We start from the raw sequence: 16,523 nt of genomic DNA on the forward strand, positions 1-16,523 counted from the left end.
TGACCTGATTAAAATTCTTTCTGTTCAATAAATTGATTCTTATCTGCGAAGTCTCATCTCTACTGTTATATCATACGTAATCGTATCATATGTAAAACCTGTTTCACTATTTAATTAAAAACTGCTGAAATGCAGCCAAGACGTGTGGCAAGGTGTTTGGAACACAGAGATGTTGTTGAATGGCAAGCTCTTTCATCTTATTTCCCCCACGGCATGTTTTCTTTATTGGCATCTATGTGTGAAATGCATACATGCCTTTCTGCAGAATCTATGGTGTCACTGTTATGCAATAGAAACAGTGGACACGACTGCAGTTTGTGCAATATTTTTTATGCACATTATGACATGTCTGAAGGAAGCTTTAAGTCCTGGCAAAGGATGATAAAGTGTGTGTGTTTACATCAGCAGGGACTGAAGAACAAATGAACAATATTGACATTCATCACTGCAAAGGGAGCCAGAGCGAAAATGTTTTCTTGATGTCACTTCACTTCAGTCATTAGAACAGGTTTGGGCCTGTTATATTAAGAAATGCCTGTTGTCATGTCTGGAGGTATGTCATGGGAGGAGTCAGAAGAGGAGAGGATCTGACAGGATATAAGCAATCCTGGAGCAGACCAGAGCATCAGACCACCGCCGCTCCAGCTGGAAGTCAAGAAGACTGACACACAACTCAGCTGATCTCCACAACTTCACCAGGTGAGGACAAAGTGGGCGCAGAGGCAGAGGGAGACAAAGAGCGATATATGCTTAGACTTTTACTGACCTCCAGTCTGTGTTAAAGTGTCAATGTCAGACTAGTGTTTCCAGGGAAATACTGCCTTTCTAAGCACAGTAAACGTCAGTCTTTCTGTCTCTGATCTTTGTCTTTCCGTCTGTTTGTGTGAAGGAGGAGAGTTGACTCCCAGTTTTTCTGACTGTCAACACCTGCTGCTTTAGACCATGTAGACACAATACTGAAGACTGTGTGGTCATTTAATTGACATTTCTCATCAGGTTGGAGAAATGGAATCAAATAGCATGAAAGTTGCTGCCCTGGGTCGACCTTTCACCCTGGGAATGCTGTATGATGCTCGGAGAGATGAACTGATCCCAGGTAAGTCTGCTCTCAGACTACACTCTCATTAGAAATGTATTTCTAGATATATCTGCCTGTCACAGCTCTCACAAAGCCACAACATTGAATGATCTCACCTGTTTTAACATTCATACACACTATAAAAAGAATCTGTAAATGTTGACCAGCTGATAGTTAATCATTTTAGAGATGCTGATGTATTGATGGCTGATATATTATCCTACGATAAGTAAGAACATTGAATTATATCCATGGACATGTAAGAGCCCCAGATTAGAGCTGCCCTGTGAATCCTGACTCTGAATGAGGATTAAAACACATATTTGTCAATTATTTTAGCACTGAACAAAAGCAAGGAGAGAGATGAGCAAAGTAGAAAACATTGCTGTGGTGTAATTTTTGATTTTGTGTGCAATGTTTCCAACCATGATGATCCTCCTGTGTCCTCTGACTCGCTTGCATGAGAGTGGACCTATACACACAACACACACACACACACACACACACACACACACACACACACACACACACACAGCAAACACCACCACTTTTTGCTGTTAATTATGCGGCATGATTGTGACTGTGGTTGTATTTCTTGTGAAGCATTTACATGTCGTTATACGTTAAGTTTCTTGTCTATATCTCATTCCAGCTCACAGCAAATTGAGCAACAGGTTGATGTCAAATGAATAAAGCAATAAATATATTAGCTGCTGGCTGGAAAAGAAGCTTCAACATGCAGAAATCTAAATGATTCTGATTACTCACAAAAGTATTGACCTGCTTTAATAGATCATTGATGGTTTCCAATTTCTATAGGTTTGAGATTGTGGGATAATGACACTCTGCAACAGAAGACAAGTGAAGCCACTAAGCCCTTCAGTTCTTTTCAAATCACTGCATCTGACACCATTGAATCCAGGTCTTCTCTGCTGGATGTTGGTGCTTCTCTGGAGGCCAGTTTCATGGGTGGACTGATTGAGGTTTCAGGATCTGCCAAGTATCTTAATGATAAGAAACAATTCCAGAATCAGAGCAGAGTGACGTGCCAGTACAACGCTACCACCAACTTCAAAGAGCTGTCAGTGATTGACCTTCAAACCATGAACACCCAACAGAAGGATGTCATCAAGAAGGGCTTGGCAACACATGTGGTCACAGGCATCCTTTATGGGGCAAATGCCATCTTTGTGTTTGACAGTGAGAAGCTAGAAAACACCAGTGTTGAGGACATGCAGGGCAGCATGGAAGCTGTGATAAAGAAGATCCCCTCTTTCTCTATTTCGGGGAAAGTTGACATCAAGCTCACTGAAGAAGAGAAAGCCCTGACTGACAAATTCTCCTGCAAATACTACGGAGACTTCATTCTTGAAAGCAACCCTGCAACATTTCAAGATGCAGTGAAGACCTACGTAGACCTCCCAAAGCTACTGGGAGAGAACGGAGACAGCAGTGTTCCACTGAAGGTCTGGCTGATGCCATTAAATATATTTGCCCCTGAAGCTTCTGGGCTGACAAGAGACATCAGCATTGGACTGGTGAGGAAGGCCAAGGCTGCTCTGCAAGATTTGAGGGAAATGGGAATGAGATGCCACGATTGTCTGGTGGACAAAGTGGTGAAGAATTTTCCAGAGATTCAAGACGAGCTGAGCAAATTCGAAAAATTGTGTGATGACTATGAGTCCAGCCTCCAGCAGACCATGGCAAAGAAATTTCCCCTCATCCGTGAAGGTAAAGAAGAGGAGAGCTCAGTGGAACAAGTCCTTGACCAGAGAGACAAGTCACCTTTCAGTCATGACGAGCTGAGCAAGTGGCTGGATCAAAAAGAGAGAGAAATCAACATCATCAGGTCCTGCGTCAGCACCATGGAGGGAGTAACAATCGTCCAAAGTCGGTCAGAGCTGGACAAAGAGGTCCTTGCTCCAGGTGTAGATCATGCTCTGTGCTTCGTCTTCACCTCTCTGGAGACTGCTGACCCCGGCCTTGATGCCATGGCCAGCTACTTGGATTCAACTAATAAAGGTAGTGCCAAAGAAGACCTGTGGTACTACTCAAGTGACGTGATCACCAAAATGAGAGAAAAAGCCAAAATTGTCCATGAACTTGCTGAAGCACTGAAGAACAACCGCAGATTCCGCTTCCTGGTTGCATCCTTTGATAATAAGAAGCACGCAGGAGCAAGCATCTATCATTACAAGAAGGGCATTCTGGTCACTGATGACTTTACAAAGCCTGACCCCCCCCCTGTGGAGAGTATCAAAGACAGCAACGATCTGATCTGGTGTAAGCATTTCCCATCCTTTTTTGAGTCAAAAACATGTTGTATAAATGACCTGTTTGACCATCAGAATGATTAATATCACGTATTGTTTTGGTCTCTCCTTCAGATGCCACTGATCTCAACCTGGACCCAAACACTGCGAACTACAACCTCACACTGTCTGACGGAAACAAGAAGGCAGCGTATGGTTCACGGCAGTCATATCCTGATCACCCAGAGAGGTTTGACCACCACCCTCAGGTGTTGTGCAAAGAGGGGTTAACTGGGCGCCATTACTGGGAGATAGAGTGGAGTAATACCTCCAACGATTCTGTTTACGGGATTGCTGGATACAAGGGAGTTGAAAGGCAAGGAAAGGGTGATCTGACCGAGCTAGGGAATAATTCCATATCATGGAGCTTTGGCAAAAGATCAGATGAATCCAAACTTAAGTCATTTTATGATAAGAAGAAATGGGAAGTGCCGATACCCTCTACTGGTGTCAGACGAGTTGGGGTGTATCTGGACTGGTCTGGTGGCACTCTGTCCTACTACAGAGCCTCCTCTAACACACTGAGCCATCTGTACACCTTTCGCAACAAATTCAGTGAACCTGTTTACCCAGGTTTGTGGGCTTCACGCAGCAACAATTATGTTCACCTGCGTTCAGTTGAATAAGTGCAATGACAAAGACCTTCGAGTCTTGATCTGTTAACACCCCAGTTTAGCTTGAACATGTATCCTTCCCAAATAAAAAAATGTATTCAAGCCAAGAGGGACCAAGATAGCTGATGGTGTAATAAAGTGACTCTGCAGAATTTCCTGTGTGTTAGTTCATGATGATTCTGTGCACAGCCTTCTTCTCAAAGTGGTTTGTGCTTCACAGATTCACAATCAGTTTTCACGGCTCTAATTTCTGATACTTAAAGACACAGAACTTATATTGATGCACAAACTCAAAGCTCATGTAACAATGTTGAATTTATCACAATGATCATTTTAGGACATGGGGTAGTTAAAGTGCATATTGTTCAATTTGGCATTTTCTTTATTTTTTCTTTGTGCAGCATTTTAAAAAACCTTTCTTTTCAGAGTATCAGAGGAATAATTTAGTTCTGATTGATCGGAGCTGACCTGAGGTTCAATGGCCATCTTTTTAATGACTTTTGATGATTTAACAAACTTAAAAACCTTTCCTCTGTATTAGTTAATGGTGATTTCATGCACAGCATTCTTTTCAAACTGGTTTGTGCTTCACAGCTTCACAATCACTTTAAACTGTCATTGTTTGGTGCATGGGGTATTTTTTAATTGTAACTCTCTGTTCTAATTCTTGACACTTAAACATATCGAGCTTATATCAATACATAATTTCACATCAACACTAGTTGGCTGAATTCGAAACTCAGTGCTCGTGTAACAAAAGATGGACTGTTTTTGTTGAATTCATGGTGTTGATTATTTTGGGACATAAGGTGACTAAAGTTCCTCTTTGTGTGGTATTTTCAAAAGTTATCTTTTCAGAATACAAGAAGAATCTTATTTGTTTTTCTCAAGTCTGTACCTTAACCCTGACCTGGGTTTAAGCAATGATTCATGAATGACTCAGTCTGTACTTCCTGTCTGGGGAAAGAGCCACTGTTAACACCATTTTGTTGGACGTTCAGCACAAAGATGATGTTTGCAGACCTGAAACAATGTCAGATGTGTTTGACAGTGAAACACCTGTTGGATATGTTCACTCTCTTCTTCAGCAGAACTTTCAATAAAGTGGAGATCTGAGTTTACTGCTGTGTCTTTATTTATTATGTATTATAAGGTTTATTGTTTACAATAAACCAGCATATTTCAATGCATATGACACTACAGTGATAGAACATAATTGGTTTGTTTCCCACTCCTGAAGTGGAAGCTAGTTCACCCAGCTTGCTAACATTAGTAGATGTTACTTCTGGTTCATGTTATTTCAACACCTGCTGAGTCATCATTGTAAACATCTCACTCACTATATTGTTTCCATGCCATTACATCAATCACTGTTCCACTTTAATAAAGAGTGTTTCTTATTCATTTTTTGACAAATATTCTCATAAAACTATCATCTGCACTGGCTAATTGCGCCGTGCATATCTTTCTTATTTCAATTTATTGTGTAGTTTTTCTGTTTATTCTTTCCTCTCTGCATGTACCCTCCTAAGGTGATTTATAAGACTTTATCAGTTGTGTTGAAATCAAGTTGATTGATGCTGACATGAAGACTTCACTCAACATTTGTAGAGGCAGTGAAGACCCACATACAATGTAATTTGGTTTCCAGAGCTGCTAAGATGATGAGTGTGATCAGCATTCGACACGTGAGGAGGCTCTGACAAGCTGAAGGTAATTCCTGCAGGTGGTCTGTCCATCACAGCCAACCAGTCCTCCAAATTAAATGACAAAATGTTTTGTCTTCCAGCACAACACATATAAGCCTTTTCTGATATTACTGGCAGAACAGCATCATTTGTTAGTGCCTTGAAAAAAGCTGTTAGAAATTACTCTGGAGAAAAAGTTTGTTTTTTGAAGTGATGCTGTGAAAACTAAAATTTGTTTCAACACAAAAACAACTTGGTGAAGGAAAGATTGTGGTTGAAGTTATCCTGGTGTGGGTTAAAATTATCAGGGTTTTTTTTAAGTTAGGGGGGCTTTATCATGCTTACAATAATAACCACATGCACTTGCTAGCAGGCAGTGATCATGGTCATAAGAAACCAATGTCAATGGCCTTTTCTTGACCTGTCCATGGACCCTGACCTCTTCCTTTCGTGGACTTTGTGGCTCTGTGAACATCACCTGACTTGTTTGCTCCAGGTGGAATCATCGTTATTATCGAGGTCTTTGTCACTTGAGCATAAAGAAATGTTGTTTTTGCTATAAAGACGCTGTCATAAGAAGTTGTATGATGATTCTTTTGCCAACTTGAATTGTCTCTATGTGACCTGGTAGCAAACGTTCAGTCCACGTTTTCCTGATGATGTTAAATCAAGCATCAGCATTGAGGAAGTAACACACCATAAAATGTTCAACTCAGGTCTCCACTTTATTCATTTCTTGACTCAATAAAACAACAAACATGCAACAGGAGTTACAGTTGATGCTGAAACAGAGCCAGACAGGATGTCACCGTGATGTCCCCACACTGATCAAAGAACCCTGGCTGTCCACCAGAGGTGTCCTGAGTGGAACATAACACTTGTTAAAGAAAGAAAGATATTTTGTGTTTTGAAAGCGTCAAAGTATATTTTTGGTTACTTTCCCCTGAAACATAGAACCCTGTGATCGTTGCTAAATGCAAAGAAAAACAACTACTTAATCAATGAGGAAACAAAAATATTCGACTATGCTTCCTGTGATATCTTAAATATAATCAGCTTTGATAAGGTCCTTAAAATTAGAAAGCACAACAAAAATCCCACACATTGCATGTTCAAAAGAAAAGAAAATAATGATTTAAAATGCTTAATTGCAGTAATTTGCAGATAGATAGATGTCAAAAGAAAACAACAAAAGTATTTTTAAGTATTAGAATAAGAGAAGTATACTGTGGTGTAGAACTCTGTCGCTCCATGGGACACTTTTTGATGTTATGACAAAGTCTGTCTAAGCACAAACCTTTTACGAATGAGTATATTAACATGCGTAAGTAACAATGACAGTTTTAGATTTTGTGAACTGCCAAGAAAATACTGCCCAGTCTATATTTGATCATATAAATCATTGGTATATTGACGGACCCAAAATGAAATTTAAACCTAGAAATAGTCCTGATCCTGAGTTTTTGTTTTAATGGTGGAGCAGCCCTTTGGTTTCAATGTTGCCTTGGAAAGGACAGTACCTTCAATAATAATGTTATTTTTACATGAAGAAATGACAGACAAAAATCCCAATGTGGACTTAATTTACCATAAACTGCAACATAGCATTCAAAAGTATTAATTTTGGTAACCAACTGTGTTATATAATTCAGTATTCTCAAATATTTTTACCTCCAACAAGTAGCTTATGTTATTTAGCTCTTAAAAGTAACTGATTTCGACAGCTTTAGGTATGGACTCCGAGAGCTTTGTTGTGTCGGGAGCTGTGTATTTCAAAGCAACCTGACCTGTCCGTGGTCACTATCAGCCCCAAGACGGAAGACCGCATAAACAGGCTCAGTGAATTTGCAGTGAAAGGTGTAAATGTGGTGCGCTTCATTGGAGGAGACCATGTAGTAGGACAGAGTGCCAGCGAGCCAGTCGAGATACACTCCAAGGCGTTTAAAGCCAGGAGAGGAAACGGTGACACTGACGTTTGTGTCATCATGTTTAGCACTGTATCCTTTTCCTGGGTCGTGGTCTAAAGCCCAGGAGCTCCAATTCTGTCCAATGATACAGTCTTGGGATGTCCCTTTCCTCCCAGTTGCTACATATGAAACGCCTGCACGAACGTATCCGATCCACTCCACCTCCCAGTAATGACGGCCAGTCAGCCTCTCTCTGCAGAACACCTGCTGCAGGCAGTCGAACCTCTCTGGGTGATTGCGATACCCATGCTGTTTTCCAGACTCCACGTTTCTGTTGTCGTTGGAAAGAGTGAGGTTGTAGTTTGCTGAGTTTGGCTCAAAGGTGAGGTCGCAGGCATCTGATTGAAAGACCAAGACAAAACCTTTTACCAGTCATCCTCGTCACCATGTAATTACATTTTGTGAAAGCAGGACCTCATAGCATGATTATTATATTCATATTTATCCTCCTACTTTACTTTACTATTAACTTTTTAATTCACCCAAGATTTAATTTAATGCGAATCGATGTAGAGATAATTACTCACACCAGAGTAAGTCCCGTCTGTCTTTGATATCCTCCACAGAAGGCATGGGAGGAAATGTAAAGTCCTCAGTAACCAGTCTGCCTTCCTGGTAGTAGTAGATGCTTGATCCTTGGTATTTCTCATTTATGAAGGCTCCTACAAGGAAACTGACATACCTGCTGTTCTTCAGGGCATTGCCAATCTCACTGAAAGCTTGGGCCTGCTGTTTCATTCTGATTATGGCACGAGTAGAGAAACACCACAGGTCTTCACTAGATGGCGCAACATCCCGAGTGATTTCCGGATTAGACGAGTCCAGAAAGTCGGACCACATTTTAAGGTAGAGATCGTTGCACCCGAGGGAGGTGAAAACAAAGCACAGGGCATGTTTTACATGTGCAGAAAAAACTTCTCTATCTAACTCTGTCAGATTTGAAACAAATTTGATCTGCGTTCCCTCCATAACGCCAACGCAGGCCTTCAACACACTGATCTGTCTGTATGACATCCAGCCACGCGCTCACATTGTCATTGCTGAATGGTGACCTGGCCCTGCTTGCAAATATCTCCTCTAATGATCTTTCATCTTCTGTACCTCCCCGAATCAGTGGAAGTTTCTTGCTAACTGTTTGTTGCAGAGTCAGAATATAATCCTGAAACATCTCCTGGAAAATGCTAATCCTATCATGAAGCAATGGAAATTGTCTCACAATTTTGTCATCTGTGGCTTCATTGCATCTCCTCCTCAACTCATATAATTCCTCTAGGTTGTCTTGAATATTTCTCACTCTAGAAATACTGATTTCACGGACCAGCTTGTCAATTTCAGAAGAAAATTTGGTCAAGGGCACCAGCCAGACCTTCACTGGGATGGCATCCACTCCGTCTTCTCCAAGAAGTTGTGGAAGTTTTTGGTAGGTCCTTACTGCATCTTCAAAAGTTGTAGGGAGGCTATCAAGAATGAAGTCTCCATGAAACTTGCAGGAGAGATTTGTGGCCAGGGATTTTTCTTCATCAGTCAGTTCGACAGAACATGACCCCTCAACACTAATCAGAGGAATCTTCTTTATCATGGCTTCCATTCTACCCTCGATCTCCTGGAGGTTTTCATCCTCTAACTTTTCACTGTCAAACACAAAGAAAGCACTTGCCCCGTAAAGGATGCCCGTGACTACGTGTGTTGCCAGGTCCTGTTCGGTGAGGGCTGCGTGTTCCACCATCACAGTTCCAGGAGGAGCCGTGAATTGTTTGTAAGTGGTGGTAGCTTTGTACTTGAGTGCAACTCTGCTCTGATTCTGGTATTTCTTTGTATCATTCAGGTATTTGGCAGATCCTGCAACTTCAATCAGTCCACCCAGTAAACTGACTCCCACAGAAGCTTCAATATCCATCACAGAGGACTTGGCTTCAATGGAGTCAGAGGCAGTTATGAATTGTGATTGCCGTATCTGGAATTCACTGCTGCGTTGAGGGTTGGTTGATGCATACTGTTGTAGAATATCATCACTGAACAATGAGAAACCTGCAGAAATATAAAAGCCATCTGATAAAGCTGTTAAGGCCCGAAACAGCACTGTGTGAAAAAAAGAGCTTTATGGTGACAACTTAAATCACGGTGAGACAACTTTAACATTAATATGAATGAGAGGCACAGTGCTGAATTCTGTGTGAGCTTCTGCCTAATCTATCAATAACTAGTATCTGTGCCTCTTAAGTAAATCAGTTGGAATATTACATGAGAGACTAATAAGATGTTCAATGGGTGCTGACATCAAGTATTGTGGCTGCAGGAAAAGGAATGGATGTTCCCAATCAGCAAAAGCAGTTAATGCAAGTGTACCTGCAGTGCTCTGCTGGAACAAGCACAGTCCTTCTTTTCTACAGTCGTCTACTTAATACTTTACCTGGGATCAGTTTCTCTCCACGAGCGTCGTACAGCATCCCAAGGCTGAAAGGTCGACCCAGACCAGCCATTACCAACGTATCTGAAGACATGTCTGCAAGCTTTGAAGACAAATTCAACACATTACAGTGACAACAAACCTTTAAGGTGAGCAGCTCAGTGTAAAATAGTGTGTCTCACCTGGTGGAGTTGTGCAGGTTAGGTGATCCTCTTGGCTTCAACTGGAGCTTCCAGTCTGATGGTGTGTGATGTTCAGAGATCACTTATATCCTGTCAGACACTCCTCCTTGCAACTCCTCCCCCTGCACACCTGTGATATTTCTGCTCGATTCTGATGTCTGCGTGCATTAATACATTTGCATCACATCTGTTTTTCAGCTCGTCAGTTGCTGTGTGAGACACATTTTTGCAGGATTTTGCATCCAAAGCTTTTGCATGACTGGCCAGTAATGAGTTCATTATTGTACATTTTCATAATTATGCTTTCCTTTCGTTGTCGTCACAAGCAGGTGTAGAAGATTTGTGCATGTCAAAACACAAGATAATATAAAGTGGTCACTACTGAGGCTTCTGTTTACTTGTTGTGTAATTACTACAAAGCAATAGTAGTTATTGTAACTGAGTTCCAGGTATCTATTGAATTCTTAGAGTTTTTGTCATTATTGCGGTTAGCCAATAAGAAGTAATTTGTTCTCTATCATTGGTTTAGCTATAAAAAGCTATCAGCAGTCAGCTTTATATGGTGGATTTACCTCTGACTGATACTGTAGATAATTAAATATGCAAACCCTCGTTATATCAATGTATTCCAGTGTTATAACTTAAGCAATGCTCAGTAATTTAAGGATGTTCTTGATTGAGTGGAAAATTAACAGATGCAGACATGCTTGAGAATTAGTCTGAAGATTGTCATTGTCACATTATTATAAAAGACTTCTATCCTTGTGAGGACCCTCATTGGCATAATGCACTCCCTAGCACCTTACACTAACCTTAACCATCAGGACTAAATACACAATCCTAGGCCTAACCAAAACCCTTAAAACCAAGTCTTAATCCTCGAGCAGCCACAGTGTCCTAACTTCACAAAACTGTCCCCACTCTGTTGGTTGAAAACATGTCCTCACTATGTTGCAAGTACAAGTAGATGCTCACACACACACACACACACACACACACACACACACACACACACACACACACACACACACACACACACACACACACACACACACAATTATCATATTCAAAAACCAATCTCGCTGAGCTCATTGTGTGACTTTACGTCTTTGTGCGAGTTCATTGTGTTACTTTATGTCTTTATGTGAGTTCATCGTGTGACTTTATGTCACAAAATTGACATTGAAACCTTTTAAAAATGATGTGACGTTATTGTTTCTGTCAATCCAGCCGTCATGTCGACAGTTTGGTGTTTATTTTGGGCAGAACAGACAGGGAGACTTTTGTCTGTGCAGTGTCTGTTGCTGCCAGTGTGACTAGAAAACAGTGATTAATTACAGTTACTAGTTACCACTTCACAAAGTTCCTGTGAGGTCGTCCAAGAGGAGTGTACAGGAAAACCGCTTTGAAAATGTCATTTACCTGATTTATTTCATTTTCTCTATCCACCGTACCTTCGTATGCTCATAAGTGATGGATTTTTATTCATTCAATATCATTTCTGACCTATTCTGAAAGTAACATCATAACACCACCGAGGTTTGAAAAGGTTGATGCTTTCTGTTTTGTTTGTTGGACTTGGATGGTGTCTTGGGTGGGATATTGACCGGTGATAGAGTGACTGGAGTCTAAAGATGTGTGCCAAAAACACCTTTGCTCTTGCCATCCAACACTCACACCCTCCTGCCCCCAAAACACTCACCTCCACATGAAAACCAGTCTAGCATTTGTTTTTACTTTGCATGGAAAATCATTTCATTTCTCTCTGAACTTAAATGACTTTTCAGGCATTTACATAAAAAACTGAGCTGAAGTTTGTGAATGTACATGAACTTATTGTGTTTCTTCTACGTGACGATGTTTTAGCTGCTCAATGCTTGAAAGCTGAGTCCTAAATAACAGATAATGTGTACGTACTGACTTTACATTCAGACCTCATAATGTTCCACATCTATCACACATCGAGACTTATTCAACTTTTCAGTCTCATTCATAGTAATTAGACTCTTTCCTGCTTTTCCAACTATTCACACTCCTTCAGCTGCTTCTTCGTCTAATTTAAAACCAGCAGTGCAGTTCAGTTCCCAGCTCACCTTGTATTTTGCATTCTTCATCCCTTTCACGCAGCTTTTCAACATCCAGCGTTCACATCTCTATTTCTTCAGGCATCTCTATTTATGAATATTTTTCCTGCATTTCCACTCAGCAGTTTAAAATTTCAGGTTTCTTCTGAAATACAATTTAGACCACGAGACAAAACTGTTTTGTTTAACTGCAGAATTTTAACACCGTCTGCCTTTAATCAGATAAACAGCTGTGTTCTTGAATAACTAAGTAGATGTGAATGTGAATATTGGCCGACACTGATATGCAAAAGCTTTGCATATAAAATTCACGTGTATTATATCACAGGACAGTCAGGCGATGCAAAGTTACTGATACGGAAAACAACTGTGAGAGAGTCTTTGTGCCCTCAAGGCAACACCTGCAGGTTACAGGTGAGAGGGAGGCGAGTCAGGGGGAGGAGTCGGTAGGACGGGTCATGCAACAGGATATAAGTAACATCAAGGTAACATAGATCAACAGGCTGGAAGCTCCAGTTGGATGTGAAGAGGTCCTGCGCTAAGCCCAGCTGCTCTGCACAACTTCAACAGGTGAGCGCAGACTGAGTGCAAAAACAAAGCAAAAACCAGGAAACCATTGCCTTTCCATTTTAAGGAGGAGCTGTACCTCTCTCTGTTTGTGTTCTGCTTTGACCCATTTTGTTGGATGTTCCCCACCAGGTTGGAGAGATGTCTTCAGATATCTTGGTGGTACCTGCCTTGGGTCGACCATTCACCCTGGGGACGCTGTATGATGCTCGGCAAGACAAACTGGTCTCAAGTAAGTTTTGACTTATGTTCAGTCATTTCCTGTGAAGGTACCCGCTGTATCCGTCTGAGCTGATGAAAAGCTTTAATTCAACTGGCCGAAACAGATTTGAATTCTTAGGGGAACCAACTATTGTATGTTCTGTTAGATTTAGTTTGCTAAAGTTAGCAGCTAATTAGATGTACATCTCCACTAGTGAAGTAAAACGGAAAAAGTGAAAAGTCAGGGGATCATCAAAGTTTATAAAGACCAAAAAATGACTCTACCAAACTGCATCGTAGTCCATTCAACAGCTGACTTTTCACTGCATTTCTTGCAGGTTTTATGCAAATAAAACTGCACTTGAACTGAGCTTTTTAAGACACACAAAAAAACAATGTTGTCGACGCTTTGCCTTTTCTTCTTTCAGAGACTGATGGTTTTTCTGTTCCCTTGTAGGCTTCACATTGTGGGATGATGAGGTTCTAGAGCAGAGCACGTTTGACTTCCCTCAGCCCAGCAGTGCTTTTGAAATCATTGCATGCGATTCGATCGAGGGAAAGTCTTCTCTGCTGGATGTTGAAGCTTCTCTGAAAGCCAGTTTCCTTGGTGGCCTGATCGAAGTCGGAGGCTCTGCCAGATATCTGAATGACACGAAGAAATTCAAGAATCAGAGTCGAGTGACGCTGCAGTACAAAGTGACCACTAACTTCAAACAGCTGATGACTGCTCTTGGAAGCAAGCACATACAATACTCCGAATTATTTAAGAACATCCAGGCCACTCATGTAGTGATAGGGATCCTTTATGGGGCCAATGCTTTCTTTGTCTTTGACAGTCAGAAATTAGAGTCTAGCAATATTCAGGAGATCCAAGGCAACATGGAGGCTGCGATAAGGAAGATTCCCACATCTGACATTTCAGGGAAAGGTGCCGTCCAGCTGACCGATGCTGAAAATGCCGTAATCAACAGCTTCTCCTGTAGATTCCACGGTGACATTTTTCTTACAAGCAACCCGACAACTTTTCAGGAAGCAGTGAAAACTTACCAGCAACTTCCACGAATCATGGGAAAAGAAAATGCTGTCCCAATGCTGTACAATGGCTTGTACCGCTGACAAATTTTTATTCTGAGGCAAATAAACTGGCTGCTGACAGCGGCACTCTAATGCTTAGAAAGGTTTGCGGCACGATAGAGGCGATAAAGCAACTGGACATGAGATGCAACGATGCTCTTGAAGACGACGTAGTGAAGCTGTTTCCAGAGATTAAAAAGAAGCTGTACAATTTCCAAAACTTGTGCAGTGATTACATGCTACACCTCCAGCAGACCATTGCAAAGACGCTTCTGTCCTTCCGGAGTGGAGAGGTAGATGAGAGCGCGTTCCTGAAAGTTTATGACGAAAATCTCAGATCCCCGTTTAACATGGACAACCTTAACGAGTGGCTGGAGTGTGAAGAGAGAGAGATCAATGTTATTAGGTCCTGCCTGGACATCATAAAGGGGGCAAAGTGCAAGATTGTTTCAAGTAAGAGTCAGATGATCACCGAGCTGTTCAATTCAAAAGTAAAGCATACCGTGTGCTTTTTATTCACCAGTCTGGTAGACGACGACCCCTTCCTGAAGGTGTTAACTGACTTCTTTTGTTCACCTGAAAGAACCGTAAACCCCACGAAGTTCAGACCGCCAGTGAAAGACTACTGGTATGCTTCAAACAACGTAGTAGACACGATGAGAGAAAAAGCCCAGCATTACAGCAACCTCGCCAAGGAAATGGACAACCGCTTCGTCCTTTTCCTTGTAGCAGCCATGGAAAATTCAAAGCAAGAAGGTGCAGCAATCCACTACTACAGGGAGGGCATCCTGATCACTGAAGAGTTTACTGCTCCAAACATTCCTCCTGTGGAGAAAATACAAGACAGAAGAGATCTGCTCTGGTGTAAGTTATCTGTCCTCCATCGACACATAGATATGACTACAGCTGTCGTAGTAAGTGCATTGTGAACGGTGATGATGACGACTGCTAACAGATTATTTCTTGCTCTCTCCATCAGATGACTGTTGTCCCACCCTGGATCCAGACACGGCACACGCGATCCTGACTCTTTCTGAGGGCAACAAATGCGCTGAAAATGGCAGCCATACCCAGATAACCCAGAGAGGTTCAACTCGTATCAGCAGGTGATGTGCAAAGAGGGACTGAGCGGGCGCCATTACTGGGAGATGGAGTGGTCTGGTTATGTTCGTATGGGCATCACATATAGAGGAATCAAGAGGAAAACATGGGTATCAAACGTCTCACTTGGACATAATAATAAGTCCTGGATTTTGGACTTTTATCCTCCAGGTGGATACACTCTCTTTCACAATTATAAAAAGACACCTGTCCATGTGTCCTCTCATGGCTTTAAACGACTTGGAGTGTACCTGGACTGGCCTGCTGGCACTCTGTCCTTCTACATGGTCACTTCTAACAAAGTGACTCACCTCCACACCTCCCGCACCAAATTCAATGAGCCCGTTTATCCGGCGTCCATGATTGGATTTCCGGGCGCATCCCAGAACGGTCAGATCAGATTCCTTTAAAATGTAGTCAGATCCCAAACAGGTGACAGTGATTTATTTTGGTTCCTCCTCTGGAGACGCCATACCAAAAACATATCACAAGTATGTTATAGTATATTACAGTATAGGTATGTGAGGGAATAGTGGTGATATAGATTGATAGAGTTAGCATTAATAATAATGTTGTTGGATTAGATTATTATTATTATTATTATTATATTTCCAAAATCCAAAAAAGCTGAGGGGGAAAAAAAAGCATCTGGGACAAGCTTCCTTACAAACGATGCTCAAGTTCATTTTCTTTTATTCCCTCAAAAAATTGTCTTTTGCAAATGTTATGTTACCCTTTAGCCTTGGAGGCAACTAACTTTCAACAGTAATGAGCTTGTTAGCTGGGAACGCTAATGTTAGCCGCTTAGAGCTGACAAACTTTGGCTTTTAGAAACATAAAATTCAACCCTCGACCATCCACACTCTTTAGATTACGAGTATTCACACCGTCCTTTCACGTGGAGAACGACTTAGCTTGACAGACCTGATGTGCCTGGTTACGCTTGCTAGCGTACGATTGGACAATCAGTCTTTGGGGGTGTGGTTTAGTGAACTTTGCATTAAGAATAATAAAACTTCCAGACCTGCTGTGCCTAGTTATGGTCGCTGAGCTATTACTGGACAAGCGCTGCTTCGGGGGTGTTGTTTTAGCGAATGCTGAATAAGTCACATTAAAAATATTAAAATACTGCTTTTAAATCTCTGGGTGATTGACAGATTATGACGATAGCGTTAGCAGTGATCCTGGTGTCCCCTTGGATAACTGTTTTGCCTTTAATTCGTTCAGGATTGTTCTTTTCTGCCTGTT

At 41.5% G+C, this 16,523-nt stretch overlaps 3 protein-coding genes across 3 annotated transcripts; 2 read left to right on the forward strand and 1 right to left on the reverse strand.

Moving 5' to 3' along the window:
* The first annotated feature begins 1,002 nt into the window (after positions 1 to 1,002).
* Positions 1,003 to 4,016, forward strand: LOC139349881 (neoverrucotoxin subunit alpha-like). The gene is made up of 3 exons (XM_070990920.1): positions 1,003 to 1,096; positions 1,898 to 3,361; positions 3,466 to 4,016. The coding sequence occupies exons 1-3, from the start codon at positions 1,006 to 1,008 to the stop codon at positions 4,014 to 4,016; spliced, it is 2,106 nt and encodes a 701-aa protein (XP_070847021.1). The 5' UTR covers positions 1,003 to 1,005.
* A 3,448-nt stretch (positions 4,017 to 7,464) lies between these two features.
* LOC139349871 (neoverrucotoxin subunit alpha-like) lies at positions 7,465 to 10,160 on the reverse strand. The gene is given in 4 exon segments (XM_070990909.1): positions 7,465 to 7,997; positions 8,187 to 8,665; positions 8,667 to 9,687; positions 10,070 to 10,160. Coding segments are annotated over 4 exon segments (2,124 nt in total).
* A 2,880-nt stretch (positions 10,161 to 13,040) lies between these two features.
* On the forward strand, positions 13,041 to 15,685 carry LOC139349771 (stonustoxin subunit beta-like). The gene is given in 5 exon segments (XM_070990757.1): positions 13,041 to 13,131; positions 13,558 to 14,198; positions 14,201 to 15,038; positions 15,154 to 15,237; positions 15,240 to 15,685. Coding segments are annotated over 5 exon segments (2,100 nt in total).
* The last annotated feature ends 838 nt before the right edge of the window (positions 15,686 to 16,523 follow it).

The sequence above is a fragment of the Chaetodon trifascialis genome, chromosome 21, assembly GCF_039877785.1.
Source record: "Chaetodon trifascialis isolate fChaTrf1 chromosome 21, fChaTrf1.hap1, whole genome shotgun sequence".
In the NCBI taxonomy this organism is placed as follows: domain Eukaryota; kingdom Metazoa; phylum Chordata; class Actinopteri; order Chaetodontiformes; family Chaetodontidae; genus Chaetodon; species Chaetodon trifascialis.